The sequence below is a fragment of the Phyllostomus discolor genome, chromosome 13, assembly GCF_004126475.2.
Source record: "Phyllostomus discolor isolate MPI-MPIP mPhyDis1 chromosome 13, mPhyDis1.pri.v3, whole genome shotgun sequence".
Lineage (NCBI taxonomy): Eukaryota > Metazoa > Chordata > Mammalia > Chiroptera > Phyllostomidae > Phyllostomus > Phyllostomus discolor.
Window position 1 is genome coordinate 56,652,565 of NC_040915.2, and position 17,774 is coordinate 56,670,338.

The 17,774-nt window shown below is 44.9% G+C and overlaps 1 protein-coding gene across 5 annotated transcripts in view; it reads right to left on the reverse strand.

Moving 5' to 3' along the window:
- Positions 1-17,096, reverse strand: part of THOC5 (THO complex 5) — a 30,100-nt gene extending 13,004 nt beyond the window's left edge. Inside the window, exons 1-14 of one of the 5 annotated variants that reach the window (XM_028527673.2) lie at positions 16,968-17,096; positions 15,943-16,060; positions 14,963-15,094; positions 12,798-12,941; positions 11,563-11,676; positions 11,321-11,418; positions 9,387-9,533; positions 7,392-7,506; positions 4,976-5,108; positions 4,282-4,314; positions 2,905-2,982; positions 2,184-2,224; positions 1,844-1,943; positions 158-266 (exon numbers count right to left, since the gene is read on the reverse strand). In XM_028527673.2, coding sequence (XP_028383474.1) covers positions 158-266; positions 1,844-1,943; positions 2,184-2,224; positions 2,905-2,982; positions 4,282-4,314; positions 4,976-5,108; positions 7,392-7,506; positions 9,387-9,533; positions 11,321-11,418; positions 11,563-11,676; positions 12,798-12,941; positions 14,963-15,058 — 1,208 coding nt within the window. In that variant the 5' untranslated portion in view covers positions 15,059-15,094; positions 15,943-16,060; positions 16,968-17,096. Of the gene's footprint in view, positions 1-157; positions 267-1,843; positions 1,944-2,183; positions 2,225-2,904; positions 2,983-4,281; positions 4,315-4,975; positions 5,109-7,391; positions 7,507-9,386; positions 9,534-11,320; positions 11,419-11,562; positions 11,677-12,797; positions 12,942-14,962; positions 15,095-15,942; positions 16,061-16,905 lie in introns of all 5 variants that reach the window. The other 4 variants (XM_036014369.1, XM_028527675.2, XM_028527674.2 and 1 more) reach the window with 4 other exon arrangements.
- Positions 17,097-17,774: the final 678 nt, after the last annotated feature.

The window sequence follows — 17,774 nt, forward strand, 5'->3', positions numbered from 1 at the left end:
TGGACGTGACAACAGAAGTCAAAGTAGCCATGAACCTCCCGGAGCCAGATGACAAAGAAACCGAGGGTAGCCCAGCACCAAAGTTCTTGGCACAGCCCCGCCCTGCACCCCCTCCCGCCCACCAACCCGTCTGCTCTCTGCAATGTGTGCTCAGTACCCTGCACTGATAGGGGTGATCAGTTCTGTTGTGGTTGTCACTTTGGCTTTTACTGTCATGATGTTGAGGTTCATGAGATAGTAGAAAGTCAGGTGAAGCACACTGTCATCTGGATGGGGAGAAAGAAAAAAAATTATGAGTTAAACATGAGAGCAGAGTCAATAGTTTTATAAAAAAGAAAGTCAACAAGGCTTTAAGATATTTTACTATAGCCCTGGCTGATGCAGCTCAGCAGACTGAGTGCCAGCCTGAGAACCGTGGGGTCATGGGTTTGATTCCCAGTCTAGGGCACATGCCTGGGTTGCAGGCAAGGTCCCCAGGGAGGGGCACTCAAGAGGCAACCACACATTGATGTTTCTCTCCCTCTCTCCTTCCCTTCCCCTCTCTCTAAAAATAAAATAAATAAACTTCAAAAAAAAAAAAGGTGGGGGGATAAGATTAAGTGATCACCAGGTGAATCCAGGTTAACAATGCCAGTAATAAGACACAATGAGGGTGGTGGAGTTGAAAAAGGGTGTAAGGGGGATAAATGGTAATAGGAAAAAAGACAATTAAAACAAAGAAATTTAAATAAATAAAAAGACACAATGATACTATGTACCCTGATATGACGTGACAACAAAGACCACATCTATGGTCTTCCTCCCCAAAATCCACAACCTTGGTCTAATCAGAGAAAAACACCAGACAAGCCCAAATTAAGTCTTCCTACACACTAAATAAACCTGGTCTTCAGAAGCGTCAAGGTCATGAAGGACAAGCAAGGACTGAGGAATGCCCCTGCCTGGAGGAGACTAAGGGGCATGATGACTATTTAAGTGCAATGTGAGATCCCGAACTGGATCTTGGAACAGGTAAAGGGCATTCCAGGAAACACCAGGGAGATCTGAACAAATTCTGTAGTTTAGTTAATACTGTTGTACCAATAAAATTAACACAGGCTTTGCTAATCATGCGGTGGCTTAAGAACATGTTGAAATTAGGGGAAGCCAGGTGGAGAACCTATAAAAACTCTCTGTATTATCATTGCAACTCTTCCGAGTCTAAAATTACCTCAAAAAAATATTTTTTTAAGGCAAAGAAAGGACCAGAGTGTAGAGTGTATTTCCATTTGTGTTCAAGATAAAAGGAGGAAGGGATAAATACAGACTTGCATAAAAACTTTTACATGCATGGATTATTTCTAGAAAACACGTAAGAACCCTGTCATGATAGTTCTCCCTGGAGGTAAGAGCAAGGACCAGAGTCTGGGAATCTGGATGAGAAAGACACTTACATTTGACCGTCAACTCTGACACTGCTGAATGCTTTACCACATGCTCCTTTATCCATACCAAAGCAATTTCAAAACATATATTTTCTGCAGAGCCCAAAGTCCAACCTATTAAACTAAGCATGTTGGCCAAATAACTCAAAACCTGCATACTCTTGCAACTTGTTCTGTGTATGTGACATTTAAAATTCAGAGAGAGGTGCGGTTTTTTCAAGCGTCCCTATCTGTGTGTTGTTCTGATGTGACTTAGGGGAGAAAAAAACAAACTCCATGCAAAACAATGAGGATAAACAGAGAAACATGAAACCAAAATCTGTTGTTGGGCAGAGGCCTCTGGCTTGCTGGACCCTGTGCACCTGCAGCTGGCTGAACTCTTAAGTGCCCTGGGATCCCCAGAATAAGTGGAGCCAGACCTTTGCACTTCAGGTCCAGCATGAGAGACAGCGGGTGCCGCTTCAGCATCTCCTTGCGCTTGTCATCCAACTGAACTCCCAGTGTGGGTCGCCGGCGTTTCTGGGCAAAGGAAGGAATGGAGATGATGGGCACTGGTCACAGGAATCTCTCCCTTCCTTTTCCCTACCGGCCAGCATCAGCACTGCTGCCTGGGACCTGATTCTTCAGCTATTCAGCTGTCAGGCTCCCAGCAGCCCTTTCTTTCAAACCTTTCTTCTGCTTCTAGGAAGGATGGCACCTGCCAACTAGCAGGCCCCAGTGCAGCTGCTTGGCACGCCCACGAGAGGAAACAGCTCTCACCGTGGTCTGCTCCTCCTCAGCGTCCGAGTCGCTCTCGTCATCTGCAGCCACGGAGAGAAGACACCCACAGTGGAGGGGGCTCCCAATGCTCCCTGAAGCACCTCAACCCATGGGGCATACAGGGACCCAGACTCTGTGTCATTTGTAAATGAACTTTTTAAGAATAAATAATATGTCAATTTGCTGTTTCGTATTCAGATAGAAAACATGATGATGCAAGCGAAAAAGAGAAATGACCTGTAATCCCACCACCCATCTTTTAAAGGGGTTTTTAACGTTATCCTATGGACCACAAGCCCCCCACTGCTACTGGTGCTGGTGGTGGCAATAACAGTAATATAAGTAACAAACAATAAAAGCAGCTCATATAATCTGAGGGGTTGCCACGTGCCCAGGATGATACTAAGGGCTTTTGCATGCATGACCTTGTTTAATGCACATAATCATTCTACACGAGGTCTTACTACCCTGTTTTGACAGGTGACTAAACTGAGGCTCAGAAATGTTAAAGAGCTTCCCAGGAATCAGTGAGCTAGTGCATGGTGGGGCTGAAATCCAAAGGCAGTGCTTTCCTTGCCTACCCCTGAACACAGTCAACCTCCTTGTTAAACACAGCTAGGACAGCTAATTTCCAGGGGATCAGCACTGCCCTTGGGTGGTGGCTTAGTGTCCCTGGAACCCGTTACAGAAGACTTAGGGAGGATCCTGACTGGCGCATTACCTTGGGAGTCCTCGTGAGGCTTAAACAGAGCCTTGGCTTCGTCCACACTGCCTTCGATCGCCACCGACAGCGTCTTATCTGGGAGCAAGAAAAAGCTTTGTATGATACGCGCTGAGGGAAGGAGCTCAGCTACACAAGAAGACCAGCTCTGGGACTGCATTTCTTCTGCCTCTGTCACAGCTCCCTACTGACTGGGGGTGGGAGGACAAAAGCCCTTTCTCTAGATGAAAATGAACAAAGTAGGAAACTTAATGTCTTTTTTGCATCATTTACTGACAACAAAGAACCCCAAAGTGTAGATTCCTGGATAAGTATCACCTGTGACCACTGGTGAATGCCCGTTTTCAAGCTTATACCAAAGTACAGAAATCCCAACCTAAGGCCTAAGGTTAATGTTACTCTTCTGCCAACTGTCTTAAAAGTCCTCACACAGAAGCGCGTAACTGTCCACATCCCAGACTAAGTGCTTATTCTCTATTCTACGCTATGCCAAGTACCTGGGTGGGATTGTCACATTGAACTGAGGCAGGACAGCGGGCAGGAACTTGACCCTGCAGTCCAGCCCTAGGTCTGAATGGCTGTTTCGCCAGTTCCCAAACATGTGACCTGGAAAGTCATGTCACAGCTCTGAGCCCCAGTTTCTGCATCTATGAAATCAGAATGTGACAAATGATAGCTGCCCAGTCCGATTGTGAGGTGACATTTATGACATGAATGAGCTCTTATTTATAATTTTAAAGTTATATTTTATAAAACTTTAGTCTTCACAACAACCCTATAAGAACGACACTATTATCATACATTTTAAACATTTGCAGATGAGAAAATAAGGCTCAGAGAAGTTTGATCCAACAGCCAGGAAACATAAGGTAGGCCTATTCAACTTGTGCTTGGCATCATGCTCAGGCCTATTCGAGACCATTTCTTTTCAACTTGACCTTGGGATATCAAGTAAAAAGCTAAGAAGCCTGTTCCATGCACCAGGCCCGACACCTCCCTGAGTGATACCTGACCCTGCCTTTGTGGGGCCCCATGGCTCTAGGGCTCGGAGATCAGACAGGCCACCCCTTCTCCTGCTCCATTTAAGAAAGCACACAGGCTATAGACAGTCTCCAAAGACTCCAATGATTTGCCCGACTGCACGAAGGACAGGTGTCAAACTTCCCCCCAGCGGCAGGCACTGAGATAACACTCCCAGGAGGCCAACCACTTCTCTCTCTCTCTGACAACCCGGCATGACTCGTCACACCATACCCCAAATAAGCTGGCTGTGACCATTGACCACTGGCAAACCTTTGAGTAGTTTAGTCCTGAAATTCTACAGTAAAAGGAGAATGGAAACAGGTTGGGGTTTAAACACAAAAGAAAATTACTCACCCTGTCTAGGGGGCTGGGAAGATTTCATATGAGCTGATGATGGAAACAGAAAGGAGAACAAAGGGGAGGGAGAGGACCAGAGGGACCAGGAAGACATAAGAAGAGAGAGTAATGTGTCGGTGCCTATGGCTGGGAGGAGAGGCATGCACTGGTGGGGGAGGGGAAGAAAAGCTTAGGTGCTGGGTGAAAGCTGCAGTAGGGCAAGAGGCAGGGTCTCCAAAAGCTTCTCAAAACCCTAGTGGAGCAAAGGGCTGCCTTTAGTTTAAGGAGGACACATCCTCTCACTGGGTAACGCACCGTAATGACACACAGCCTGTTTGGAGCACGGAAAAGCCCAGGAGAGCTGACCGGGACCTGCGTTTACCAAGCCCCTTCCCTGAAGCAGAGCAAGAGGCGCTGATCTACCTACCAAGCGTGCTTTGGGCTGCCTGCGCTGCACCCAACAGCTGACCGGCCAGGCTCATCAAGGATTCAAAGCCATCCATTCTGAAATGCCCATCAGGTTAGTCCAGCCTCAGGCCAGCTCGTCAAAGCAGCCATGCTGGGTAATGCAGAGGGGAGGCAGCATTTGTCACCTGAGAGCTTTGGAGCAAGGCCTGGCAGCTCTCCTTAGCAGGCAGTGCTTCCAAACGACCCAATCAGCCACAGCTTCTGCTCCCTCAGCCCCTCTTCCTCATCTGGCCCCCATACTTACCACAGGCCTGCCCGTACGCAGTGGCCTGGACAAAGAGGACATAGAGGGGAGGCGGCAGGTGTCTGGCCGTCTCATACTGCTTGTGAGCCTGGTCGTACGGCATGAACAGGTACTCTTGCACTGGGAGGGATGCCTGTATGCAACAGAAGTAGGATTTTTATTTTTCCATTTTAGGCTGTCCACATACGAACATGTGGCTGCTTAGTTATCGTATATAGTTTTTTATTTATGAAAGTGACACACGATGAGCTAACAGATCTAACAGGTAGATAAAAGGTCAATATAAAAAAATCAATTGTGTTTCTTTACACAAGCAACAAACAGTAAGAAAATGAACTTAAAAAGAGAACATTTCCAACAGCATCAAGAAAACATCAAACGCCTAAGAATAAATAAATGAAGGTGCATAACCTCTACACAAAAACCCGAGAAAGGAAAGATCTAAATGAATAGACATATGTCATGCTAATGGCCTGGAAGACCTAAATATTTTCCCTCAAGTGATCTAAAATTAAATGCAATCCCAGTCTAAACTCCAGCAGGTGAAAACAAACTAGCTGATGCTAAAATTTTTATGTAATTACAAAGGTCCAAAAATATCAAAAAATGAGGCTGGAGCACTTACACTACTGAGCATCAAGATTTCTGCTAAAGCTACAGTAAACAGAACGGTGTGACACTGGTGCACAGACAGACCAGCAGATCACACCCAGTCCTGCACACAGACGTCCGAGTCATGAGAGAGCGACGCTGCAGAACAATGGCGAAAGAATGGTCCTTTCAATAAATGACCAGTTGAATACCTACGTGGGAAAAAGGGTGAATCTGATCCTCACCTCACACTACAGACAAAAATTCACTTCCAGGACGATTATAGGTTTAAATGGGAACGGTAAACAATAGAGCTTCTATAAAAAGACAAGAGAATATCTCCATGACACTGGGACCGAGAAATGTTTCTTAAGTGGGATGATACAAAAGCACTAGCTGTAAGAACGAGACTGACAATTAGATCACATTAAAATTAAGAACACTGCTCATTAAAGATATCATGAGAAGAAAGCTACAGAATGGAAACGATATCTGCAGAACATCAAACATATAAAACACTCCAAGCAATCCAAACAAATGGGCAAAAGACCTGAATGGGCCCCTGACCGAAGAGTTCATCCAAAAGCCAGTAGACACACAAGAGGTGCTGTGCTCAACTGTCACAGGTCCAGGGGAGGGGAAATTAAAGCCATAAGCAATGCCCTCCACAGTTGCTACAAAGAACGGCAGTATCACCCTGACTGGTGTAACCTGGGTGGGAAGGTTGCTGGTTCGATTCCCGGGTCAGGGCACACACCTGGCCTGAGCTATGGGTTTGTCCTTGGTTAAGGTACTCACAAAAGGAAACGTTTCTCTCTCACATCGATGTTTCTCATCCTGTCTTTCTCCCTCCTTTCCCCTCTCTCTAAAAATAAATAAAATCTTAAAACAAAAAAGACCAACAATGTCAAGTGTTGATGAGGATATGGAACAATTAGAGCTTTCATACGGCGCTGGAGGAAATTTCCATAAATCAGTACAATCATTTTAAAAACCTAAATATGTGCACAGCATATTTTTTAACAGAAAAAATTAAGTACAACTAAAAGTTTCTGTTTTTTTCTTTCTGTCCTATTATGAAGTGCTACTGGGAATATTTCTGTCTTAACAATTCTAATTCTATGCCTAGAGTTGAAGGGAGGAAATGTGGATCTTGCCAAATCGCAGAAAAAGAGAGTTTATAATTTCTCTAGGGTCCTTTTGCAAAGTTCCTTCATATTAACCATTTACCCTGCTTCATAAAACTATAGGGATTTAGACCAAGTCTGGTTTCACAGAGCAAACAAAATCAGGTCACCTATGTAGAAAGACATTACATTTTACAGGTAAAGTGGGGACTTTTCCTCCTAAGGCACCTAATGGCTTTCAAACATGATTAAGGTTCTCTTCAGATTGAGCAGATCTGAGGATCTGCCCGAGGTATAATCGGGGGGAATCAAACAGATATCCACAGAAACACACTGCAATGCCTGGGGACTTCAGGAGCTGGAAAACGCCATGCAGTTGGTAAACTAAGGAGTTTGCAAATGTGTTTTATCCGGGTGAGGCTCTGGATGAAAAGAAAACGCCCCAGATAAATGTGTGAATGTGTTCCTGAGTCCCCCGAACAGCTTTTCTTCTACCCAGGACACAACCTGATCATGCCAGCTGGGCAGGACTTCAGCCAGGACCATCCTCACACTGCATGTTAACCCAGGTTAGGATAACGCACCTGGCAAATCCCAGAGGGAGACATGGTTGCTGGCAATGCAGATCGGCAAGGCCTCACTGGTTCTTCAGTGAAGGCGAAGGCTGAGGGTGTGGAGGTTTGTGGGGAGGCCCTCACCTGCATGATGCTGTTCAGGCGAGGCTGGAGGCTGCTCAGGTACTCCTTCTTCACCTCAATCTCCTTAAGGATCTTCTCCTTGTTGGACAAGCACTCCCGGTACTTCTCCGCCAGCCTGTTGGAAAAGGACAGAGCACTGACACTGGATGCTCTCCAGGACTGTCCTGACATGCCTGTTCACTGTCAGAATTCACCTAATAACAGCACTCTTGAGGAACTCATGTTTACCTAGCACTTATTATGTGCCAGGTACTTTGAAGAACTCTTTATAAGCATTACTGCATTTAATCCTTGTAAAAACACTGAAAGATAGGGACTTTTCTTATCCTCAAAGGAGGAAATGAAGGATCAGGGAGGCAGGTAACTTGCCCAAGGTCATCCACTTAAAAGCAAGCACAGAGCTGAGCTTTGAATCCGTGCCTGTCCGGCTCCGGAGGCCCTGTCCATAACCTCTAGCAAATACCTGTGTCATCGTCTGTTCCATTTCTTTCTTTTTATTTTTTTATCCTGACCTGAGGACGTGCTTAGTGATTTTACAGAGGGGAAGGGAGCAAGAGAGGAGGAGAGAAACCTTGATGTGAGAGAGTAACACCAATCGGTTGCCTCTCGTTCACGCCCAGACCAGAGACCTAACCTGCAACCTAGGCATGTGCCCTGACCAGGAATTGAACCCACAACTTTTTGGTTTATGGAATGATGCTCCAACCAACTGAGCCATACTAGCCAGCTTCTGGTCCATTTCTTGCCTCCAGTGGCAAGACCCACACTTTCACAAATATGTGGACCTAACAGCTACAGGACTCAAATGAGCCATCGAGGGGCTTGAGCAGGGCAGACTCGGGATGGATTCCAGACCAGCACCACAGGAATGCAACACTCACAGTTTAACCTATGCCCAGGACACAGGCGGTGCCAGGCCAGCCCTATCTGCTAAATAACTGACACCAGTTCCTGAGAAATCAGACTTAGTGCTTATTAAATTCATAACACGGACCAAAGGCACAGAATACAATGTATAACAGAAAAAAGCAAGAGAAAAAAACAGCTGCTTCTCCAACAAAGAAAGGAGATGTGCCAACCCAAAGCCCTAGAATTCTTGTATAAATATGAAAGGGAAAAAGCCACCATAATGGAAGAATGAAGCTATTAAAATTCCAGAATTAAAAAATATAAACAATACCGTCCATATTCTTAGAAAGACCTAAAGTACACAGTATAGACATTCTATTTATAGTTGATAACTAAAAGCTCTTTATTAGTACAGGAAAGTCTTATATCTAAAGGTATGCCTTGAAGCATTATTTATGATCCCCCCAAATGGAAACAACCTAAGAGTCCAATCCAATCAAGGAATGATGATGAGAATTACAATTTGCCTATATGTTGAATGTTGTGCAACTTTCTAGAATAAATGTTTACAAAGCTTTAAAATACCACAGGGAGCCTTGACCAGGTGGCTCAGACGATTGGAGCATCAGCCCGTATACCAAAAGGTTGCAGGTTCAATTCCCAGTCAGGGCACATGCCAAAGTTGTATGTCTGATCCCTGGTGGGGGCACATACAGGAGGCAACCGATCGATGTTTCTCTCTCACGTTGATTTTTTTTCTTCTTTCTCTCTCCCCATTCTCCCTTCCTTTCTCTCTAAAATCAGTAAACATATCCTTGGGTGAGGATTAAAACAACACACACACAGGGATATTCTTATAGGCAGGGGGAAAGACCGAGAAAGTATTTAGGGCTCAGGTGGTTAAGATTTTAAAAGAAAGCTTACTCCAACTTTCTGTGAATAGCCTTAAGCAATTCCAACCCCACTCACAACACGATTGTCCAAATTTTAACTATCAGACGTGAATAAATCACAATATGAGATTTGGTCTCAGAGGCTATTCTGCTAGTTGCGCAGCAGATTGTGGGTCATAACAAAGTACTGCCTCCTGTGGTGAAAGCACTTGGTCTGCACAGGTTAACAAGGTCAAGAAGGAGGAAACACCACCTTTTCCGCTGCTCCAGCTCCCAATCCAGACGTGCAAGCGTTTGCTGGTGAGGGTCTCCCTTGGTGATGTCAGCCTTGCTGATATCTGGAGGAGCCTCTCTATAAAACTCCTCTAAACTGACCAGATCGATTTCTTCATGCTTCGACCTACAGACAAAAATGAAGGTTAGTTAAGCTGCTGTTCTCAGGAACCCACGCTGTGGCTTAAGCAGGCCCACAGCTACCCAGGGACATGGAATCCAGTCTTCTCAGCAAATGCGCATTAGCAGAGGTTTCAGCTGAGGAAAGACACTTGGTGGCACACCACAGGCTCCTTAGCCATGCTGCCCAGCCTTTTTGTCCATGAATTAGCTACAGACCTGGAAGGCATGCTTATCAAACTCACAAGACATCTCCAGGCTGAGCAAGAGAGCTATTTGCTTAAAAAGTCAAGTAAAAACACTATGGTCTAGGCGTAGACTGTCAGGTTAGAACCAAGAAATATCATTTAACAGAAGTAAACATAAGGGTCTGCACTGAAGTTCCAAATGTTAACTGTGTAAGCACAGGACGGGGAAGATCCAGCATGGCATCACCAGGTGGAAATACGATCGAGAGGCTTTAAATGCTGCATGCAGAGTGACACATGTGTATAAAGAAAAGAAATCCAGCGCTCTGCCCTGTATTAACATAGTGCACAGGTCGTGAAGAAATGATGGCAATAATAACAGTAGCTACTGTACATGAAATGCACAGTGTATGTCATCCTCACCGGACTTAATTCTCACAACCCTGTAAATGGGAATTTTTATCTCCATTTTTCAAATGACGTGGAAGCTTCCATAGCTAAACAGTGTGCCCAAGGTCACATGCAGCTAGTGTGTGGCAGAGTCGAGATTTGAATCCAGGCTGTATCACTCCAGCCACTGGCCTCTCCATGGGTTAGTTCCACTGTATTCTGGGTTTCTCAGTTCTCATCTGAACAGTGGTTACAGGTAGGGGCATGCATTCTTTTACTTTGTTTTTATACCTTTATTTTTAAATAGTTTAAGAGTCACAAGATATTTCAAAAATAGTACCGAGCATTTATTTCCCCCATGCACCCTTCCCCTGGGTTCCTCCAATAATATCTAAACAGTACAAAGTCAAAACCAGGAAAGTGACAACTATACAAGACTATTAACTCAGGTACCGACCTGATGTGGATTTCACCTGTATTAGTATTTAAGTATTATTATCTGATGACTTTGTGGAACAGATAAAGATGCCTCTCAAAAATCAGCATTATCACTATTAAAAATACACTAGACCCAATGTCCGATGTGCCCACTCCCCCCAAGTTCATTACACATATAACCTGCCTTCTTTCAGTTTGCGCAACTGGGCCTGACCAGGTGAGAACACGTTCCCTTTTCTTCTTCTGTCTACTCCCTCCTCCTCCTCCTCATCTTTCAGCTCAGATCAGCCAAGAGGCATTAATCACATTTTTAAAAGAACACTGCCAAACTCTAGTTCGTTCACCTGCAGGCAGCTAAGCAGTAAGAAATGCAGGTTCCAAAGAATAAAATCCACTTGCAAAAATGAATTGTTGGAACTTTAGAGATGGAAACTGGGCCAGAGGTTAACAGGACATGACTGGAAGTGAGTTGCTTCCACACAAGTGCTCAGGAATCAAACTGGTAATGAATGCAGAGGTCCCTATTAGGGAGAGACAACTGCTTTTACCAGGTACAGAGCTCAAAATTTAAAAGGGTCAGATAGGCTTCTGAGTTTCTTAGAGTAGCCTGAAACTACTTCCAATTTTCCCAAAGTCATCTATACACCCTTCTCCCAGGTCCTACAGTCTCCACAATCATCCCATTTCTTTTTTAAAAGACTAGCTCACACAGAGCTATGCAGGAAAAAGGCAGTTACCAACAGACCATCTTGCCAAAGCCCTGTCCTCCAAAACTCACTTAAACTCCAGGCATTTGGTGATCTCCTTCTGCAGGTGCATCACCTCATACAACAGGTTCTGGAGCTGCAGGTGATAGGCGTCTACTTTCTGCTTGGCCTGAAAAGAGGACAAGGTCAGAGGTGAGCGGGGCAAGTCGGGGTGGGGCAGGATGGAGCAGAGCAGCAGCAAACTCAGAAAAAGGGGTAAAGGAGATTGAGAAGGGGATGGGGGAGAAGGAGAGTTAAACCTCCCAACTTCTACCTCGTGGGTTTGATCTCTCCCTTTCTTCAGCCTGATGTGGGCCAATCGATTAAGCTTCTTTAGAGTCATGAAATGCACACAGCTCTGGATCCTGCGATCTTCAATCTCAGCTGCCTGCAAGCAAGGAAAAACCGGTAAGCCTCAACAACAGGTGCTGGCGCAGCTTCCTCCTGCTCCAACATGAAGACACTGGAAGGCGCTCAGAACCATGAGAAGCGTCACAGAGAAATGACAGAATGACTGACTGTACAAGGGAAATGCTTAAGGTTTTTAGGCCAAAAAAAGCAATTTCTGCTTGGACCAAAGTATTAAGAATTGAAGATGGGGGAAGTGCAAACATCTGGCCCCACATATAGCACAGAGACCCTAATAACAGCAACATCTTGCCAAATAATTTGACCTCTAAAATAACATTATAGAAAAATTTAAACGAAAATAGCAGAATCAGAGCTATAAAGTTTGAGTACAGTAAGAGAAAGGATATAGTAATCTCAACAGCCCTGGCTGGTGTGGCTCAGTGAGTTGAGCAGCGGACTGCACACTGAGGCATCGCCTGTTCAATTCCTGGTCAAGGACACAGGCCTGGGTTACCGGCCAGGTCCCCACTTCGGGGCCTGCGAAAGGCAGCCAATCAACGTTTCACTCCCTCTTTCTACCCACCTTTCCCTTTCTCTAAAAAATAAATAACATCTTAAAAAAAAACAATAATCTTAACAATATTGACCAGTATAAGCACAAATAAAAGAGATTCCTGGAAAAATAAGGGTTGTTCTGCTTTGTTTTAAACTTATCCATCTAGTTTGTAGTCACTCTGTTTAGTTTCTCTGCCTAGAAGCTTGGTTGGTTCATTTAATATTAACAATTTCACTTTTGATATCTACGATTTACTTGTATATATCCATCCTTAGAATAGCATGGAAACACATGTACCATCATTTCTCATCACCTAGTAAAATACTTAGCACTTAATAAATATTACAATAGTTGGATGAATTATCAAATTATAGGTATGCAAGAAATAATTATCCTGTGCTTTCATTACTATAATTGGTGACTGGGCAGTGATGAGAAGTTCCAGTAAGTTAATAGGCAAGTCTCCAGAGCCCCCAGGCTGCAACCAACTACTCAAGGCTAAGACAGGAGACCAAGATCAAGATCAGGAGGGCTCTGTAGGTGCAGATTGGGCCCACCCATGCACACCCACCAGGTCCATGTTTGTCGAGTCCACTCCTTACCACATCCTTGCCTCCCCTGCTCTTCAGGTCCTGGATCTCAGCCATGAGTCTCTGCAGCTCCTGGCACGTGTACTTGTACAGCTCGTAGTCTCTTCCAGGGTCCCGCAGGTCCACCTCGGCCTCCTCGCTGTAGTATTTACCTTCCTGCGGAGGCAAGGATACAGGCCTTGGGGAGGGAGTAGAAGTCTCCCTGTTAGGACCACAGATAGGGAGGGATAGGGGCTGAGATCAGTAGTAATGAAGCCCCAAATCAGGTCTCTAAAGGATCTGTTCCTCATGTCAACTGTTTTCCTGTTTCAAAATGGAAAATAATTACTCTTCTGATTATAAAGTAATGTATGCTTAGTGACAAAGATTCAGAACATAGAGAGGAGTATCAAAAAACAAAATGAAAAATTGCTGCCCTGGCTGGTGTAGCTCAATGGATTGAGAGCTGGCCTGTGAACCAGAGTCACTGGTTCGGGCCGTGCGAGAAGCAACCACACATTGATGTTTCTCCCTCTCTTTCTCCCTCCCTTCCCCTCTCTCTAAAAATAAATAAAATCTTAAAGATAGAGAAAAGAAAAATTGCCTATAATTTCACCTCCCAGTCTGAAATAACTCCATTGTTAATACAGTGGACAAACACAAATTTTATTTATTTTTATTTATTTTTATTTTTTAAAGGTTTTATTTATTTTATTTTTAGAGAGGGAAAGGAGGGAGAGAGAGAGAGAGAGAAACATCAATGTGCGGTTGCTGGGGGCCACGGCCTGCAACCCAGGCATGTGCCCTGACTGGGAATCAAACCTGCGATGCTTTGGTTCACAGCCGCGCTCAATCCACTGAGCTATGCCAGCCAGGGCACAAATTTTATTTTTTAACAAAATGAGATCATACTGTCCATGCTGTTTAGTGCAACTTTCCATTCCCACACATATCTCCATCAAAATGGTTGCATGATAGCCAGACAGTCCCCTACCTAGATAAACCAGAATTAATATAACCAAATTCCTATAGAAGAGTGTTCAGATGGACAAATTAAGCTTTACTAGAGACTAAAATATCATAACTGGTCTCCCAGCCTTTGGAGTAAACAGATCACATCTCTTTAATAGAAAATTAATAGTTAATAATACTGTACTGCACATTAGAAAGCTGCTAAGAGGGTACATCTTAAAAGTTCTCATTACAAGAAAAAAATTTTTTGTTAACTATGTATGGTGAGAAATGTTAACTAGACTTATTGTGGTGACCATTTTGCAATATATCAAATATTGAATTACTTTGTTGTATACCTAAAACTAACATGCTATATACCAGTTTTCTTTCCACTAAAAAAGAGAGTCAGCCCTGGCTGATATAGCTCAGGAGGTTGAGCATGGGCCTGTGAACCAAAGGGTCACTGATTCAAATCCCAGTTGGGGCATATGCCTGGGTTATAGGCTAGGATCCTAGTACAGGGTGCATAAGAGGCAACCACACATTGATGCTTCTCTCCCTCTCTCTTTCCCTTCCCCTCTCACTAAAAATATATAAATAAAATCTTTAAAATTAAAAAAAAAAAAGAGAGAGTCAGAATCAATGCCCTCAAAAGGATCTCTTCATTCATCTTGATTTCCTAATCTGAGGAAGGTATCACTTTTCACTTAAATTTAAGCTGATCTGTTTCTGTTCTAGTTTTAAAAACAAACAAAACACATAACCAACCAAATAATCAAAACAAGTAATAAATTAGCTTGACAGATTCAAGGACAGAGAAATAGCAAAAGGAGATCCTGCTGGCCACTTGAGCTCTCAGACCACAGAAGAGGTTCTGTGGGCATGTGGTTCTGGTACTGTCTCAGTAGCAGACCAGGGCCACCACATCCCCAAAGCTCGAGTGGCATGCTGCAGAGGGACTGCCCTCTTCTGATCATCAGGAAAACGGGAAATACCACACTAGAATGCATTCTCTGTTCAGGCACTAATCATGTCTAATATAGGCTTGTTGGGTGTTGGGATGCTGCAGCAACACCTGATGTGGATACTCAGACTTTGTAGAGCTAAGTGAATTCTGGGCACCCTGTTAAACAGAGGCCACCTGGGAAGTTGTTCCTGTGACCCTTAACTGCTACAAACCCATATCCAGGTGCCTGGCCACGAGCTGCAGTTCTCAGCAGTGCGGCAGCCTTGGCTAACCTCACCTGCTCAGTGTCAGAACGATTTCGCTTCCCTTCAGCTGGAGCTCCATCACTGCGGATCACTTTGGGTTTCCTTTTTTTGCTTGATTCTGATGACATGGTGGTTTGGTCAGGTCAGGAAGAAATAGCAGAGACCTGTTCAGGGGAGAAAGCTTTTGAGATTTTTCTAAAGTTGGTACTGGAGATCTTCCTAGAGTCACAATACTGAAGTTTAACTAGCAGTTCTGATCACTTACACCCTTGGTAACTCAAGAAAAGACTCAACGCTAAGCCTCAGTTAAATCCTCTGTAAAAAGGCGGAAGGGTTATCCCTCAGCCTGTCCAAAAGGAACCCATCTTCTTCACCTCCACCCCCTTTAGAGGCAACACCACGACACCACTGACTAAACTCCGCAGCCTGGCATATTCCCAATACTACTGATTGATCACTGTGTGCTAGACCTTGATCTAGGCACTTTATGAGTATGTTCTCATTTGGTCTTTATCCAAACCTTTTAGATAAGAAGCACCATTTTATAGATGAGAACACTGAGGATCAGAAAGGTGCATGAGCTGCCCAAGCTTACACAGCTATTATGCTAAGGCTTGGCTCCATCTGATGCCACATCAGTGCTCTTAACGACATTATATGCCTCCTAGTCTTGCTACCATCTCATCGGGGGCTGCTGTCAACTCCCTGGTTAACCCTAAAATTTAAAAGACCAGAGCCTACATTTCATGGAGCTCTAGGGTCACAAAGCATCCTCCCCCTGCCATCTCTCCTGATTGTCACTACAGCCCCCTGAGGTGGGCAGCACTATTCCCCTTACTCCCAAAATCTGTCTGTAACTATTACTGAGGGAGCCTGTAGCTCATGGTAGACAAGTCAGACAGCCCTAAGACGGAGTCTCCTCCCTTCTGTTTTATGGCTGAGTCCTGGGACAAGACACTTCACTTTTCTCTGGGCCTTTCCTCACAGATCAAATGGGAATTCCAGTCCCTACCTCAGGGTTTGTTGTGGACATTAACACAGGAATGCCCTCCACTGTGGAACGTGATGAAGATGATCTGGGAGTGGGGCTTTAGACAGTACATGCGTGATCTTTAAATGATGTTGAACACCTGAGGAGAAAATTAATCTCTTTTCAATTCTTTTTAGAACCTTCTCATTGCTTCAAAGAAAACGTCTCATTTCCCTAGATTGTCTCTAACATCTGTGAACACCCATGTTCCTTTGTTAACAAAAGGACTTATCTCAGAGCCTTAGACAATGAAATCTAGACAGAATTATTAACGATCTGTTTTCATTTTATTTTATTTTTTAAATTTTATTTCTTTATTTTTAGAGGGGGGGGGGGGAGAACGTGGTTGCCTCTCATGCGCCCCCTTCTGGGGACCTGGCCCAAAACCCAGCAAGTGTCCCGACTGGGAATCAAACTGGTGACCCTTTGGTTCATAGGCTGGCACTCAATGCACTGAGCCACACCAGCCAGGGCTAAAATACATTAATTTTTATCATTACCTTCCGCATATGACAAACGAAAGAAGTTTTATATTTATGATAAAGACAAACTTTTCTCTTAAAATGAATTTAAATTTTAAAAGTGACTCAATTAAAAACCTTTAATAAGCAGTCCTACATTTAAGTTGATTTGGCCAAACCCACAAAGGTGAGACCCACAAAGGTAAGACCTGAAAGGCTTAAATGTGGGGAATGCCGACTTTGACAGCACATTGCAGAGTGTCTGGCACACAAAAACGCACAATGTGAGCCGGCGGTTATCACCACCATCATCGTCGTCATCTAGAAGCTACAATGTGGGGCCTACAACCTGCAGCCAACATTTCCCACAGGAGGAAACTGAGCGCGCGGGGCCGCGCGGCACTGACGGGCCCGGAACCCGGGCGTGAAGGTGGAGAACCCGGGCCGGACTCCAGCTCGCGGACGCCCTTCGGGTGATCCGCACCTCAGTCCCAGAGCATCCAGACTGGCCCTGCCGCCCTTCCACGGTCCCGATCCCCTCCTCACCGAACAGCGTCCTGAGCCTGTCCAATAGAGCGACCCACTTCAGGAGTCGGGGAGACCTGCAGCCCGCGCACCACCGAGAAGCGGAAGGAAGGAGGAGCGGCCGGAAGCGAGGAGCGGAGGCCGGAAGTGAAGCGCGGAGGCTCGGGAAAGCGACCGGGCTACTCTGCAGGCAGTGGCTGGATGACGTAGCACCACGATGCCGGGACTATTGGGTTGCTGGGTTGCCTGGGAGTGTCCCAATCGCCAACATCCTCACGCTGCCCTCTAAAACCAGGAAACTGAAGCTGCAAGGGCAATCTTTTATTTTTATTGATTACAGAGAGGGAAACATCCATTTGTTGTTCCAATTAGTTGTGCATTCATTGGTTGCTTCATGTATGTGCCCTGACCAGGATGGAACCTACAATTTTGGTGTATGGACGATCTGAGCACCCGGCCAGGACTCCAAGGATGAACATTCTAAATGTGTTGCCTTCACTTTCCCCAGTGTCCCAAGCCCAGCATCTAGTAGGCTCTGTGCCTAGTCTTTGTTAAATGAACTGGCGTTATGCCCAAGATAACCCAAGAGCGTGGCAGTGTCAAGACTTGGACCTGAGGGTTTACCTTCATAACCTGGGCTTGTAACAACTGTCATATTCACCCTAACACCCACAGTAGTCAGGACAGCAAGTCAGGGAGGGCATTAACCCCACCTTACAGGTATTTTTACCACTGGTGCATCAGTAGTGTCCCATTTTCAATTAGCCCAGGGCAGTCACAATTTCTAATGCAGCATCTGACAGTTTCAAGTATTTTCTGTCCCTGGTA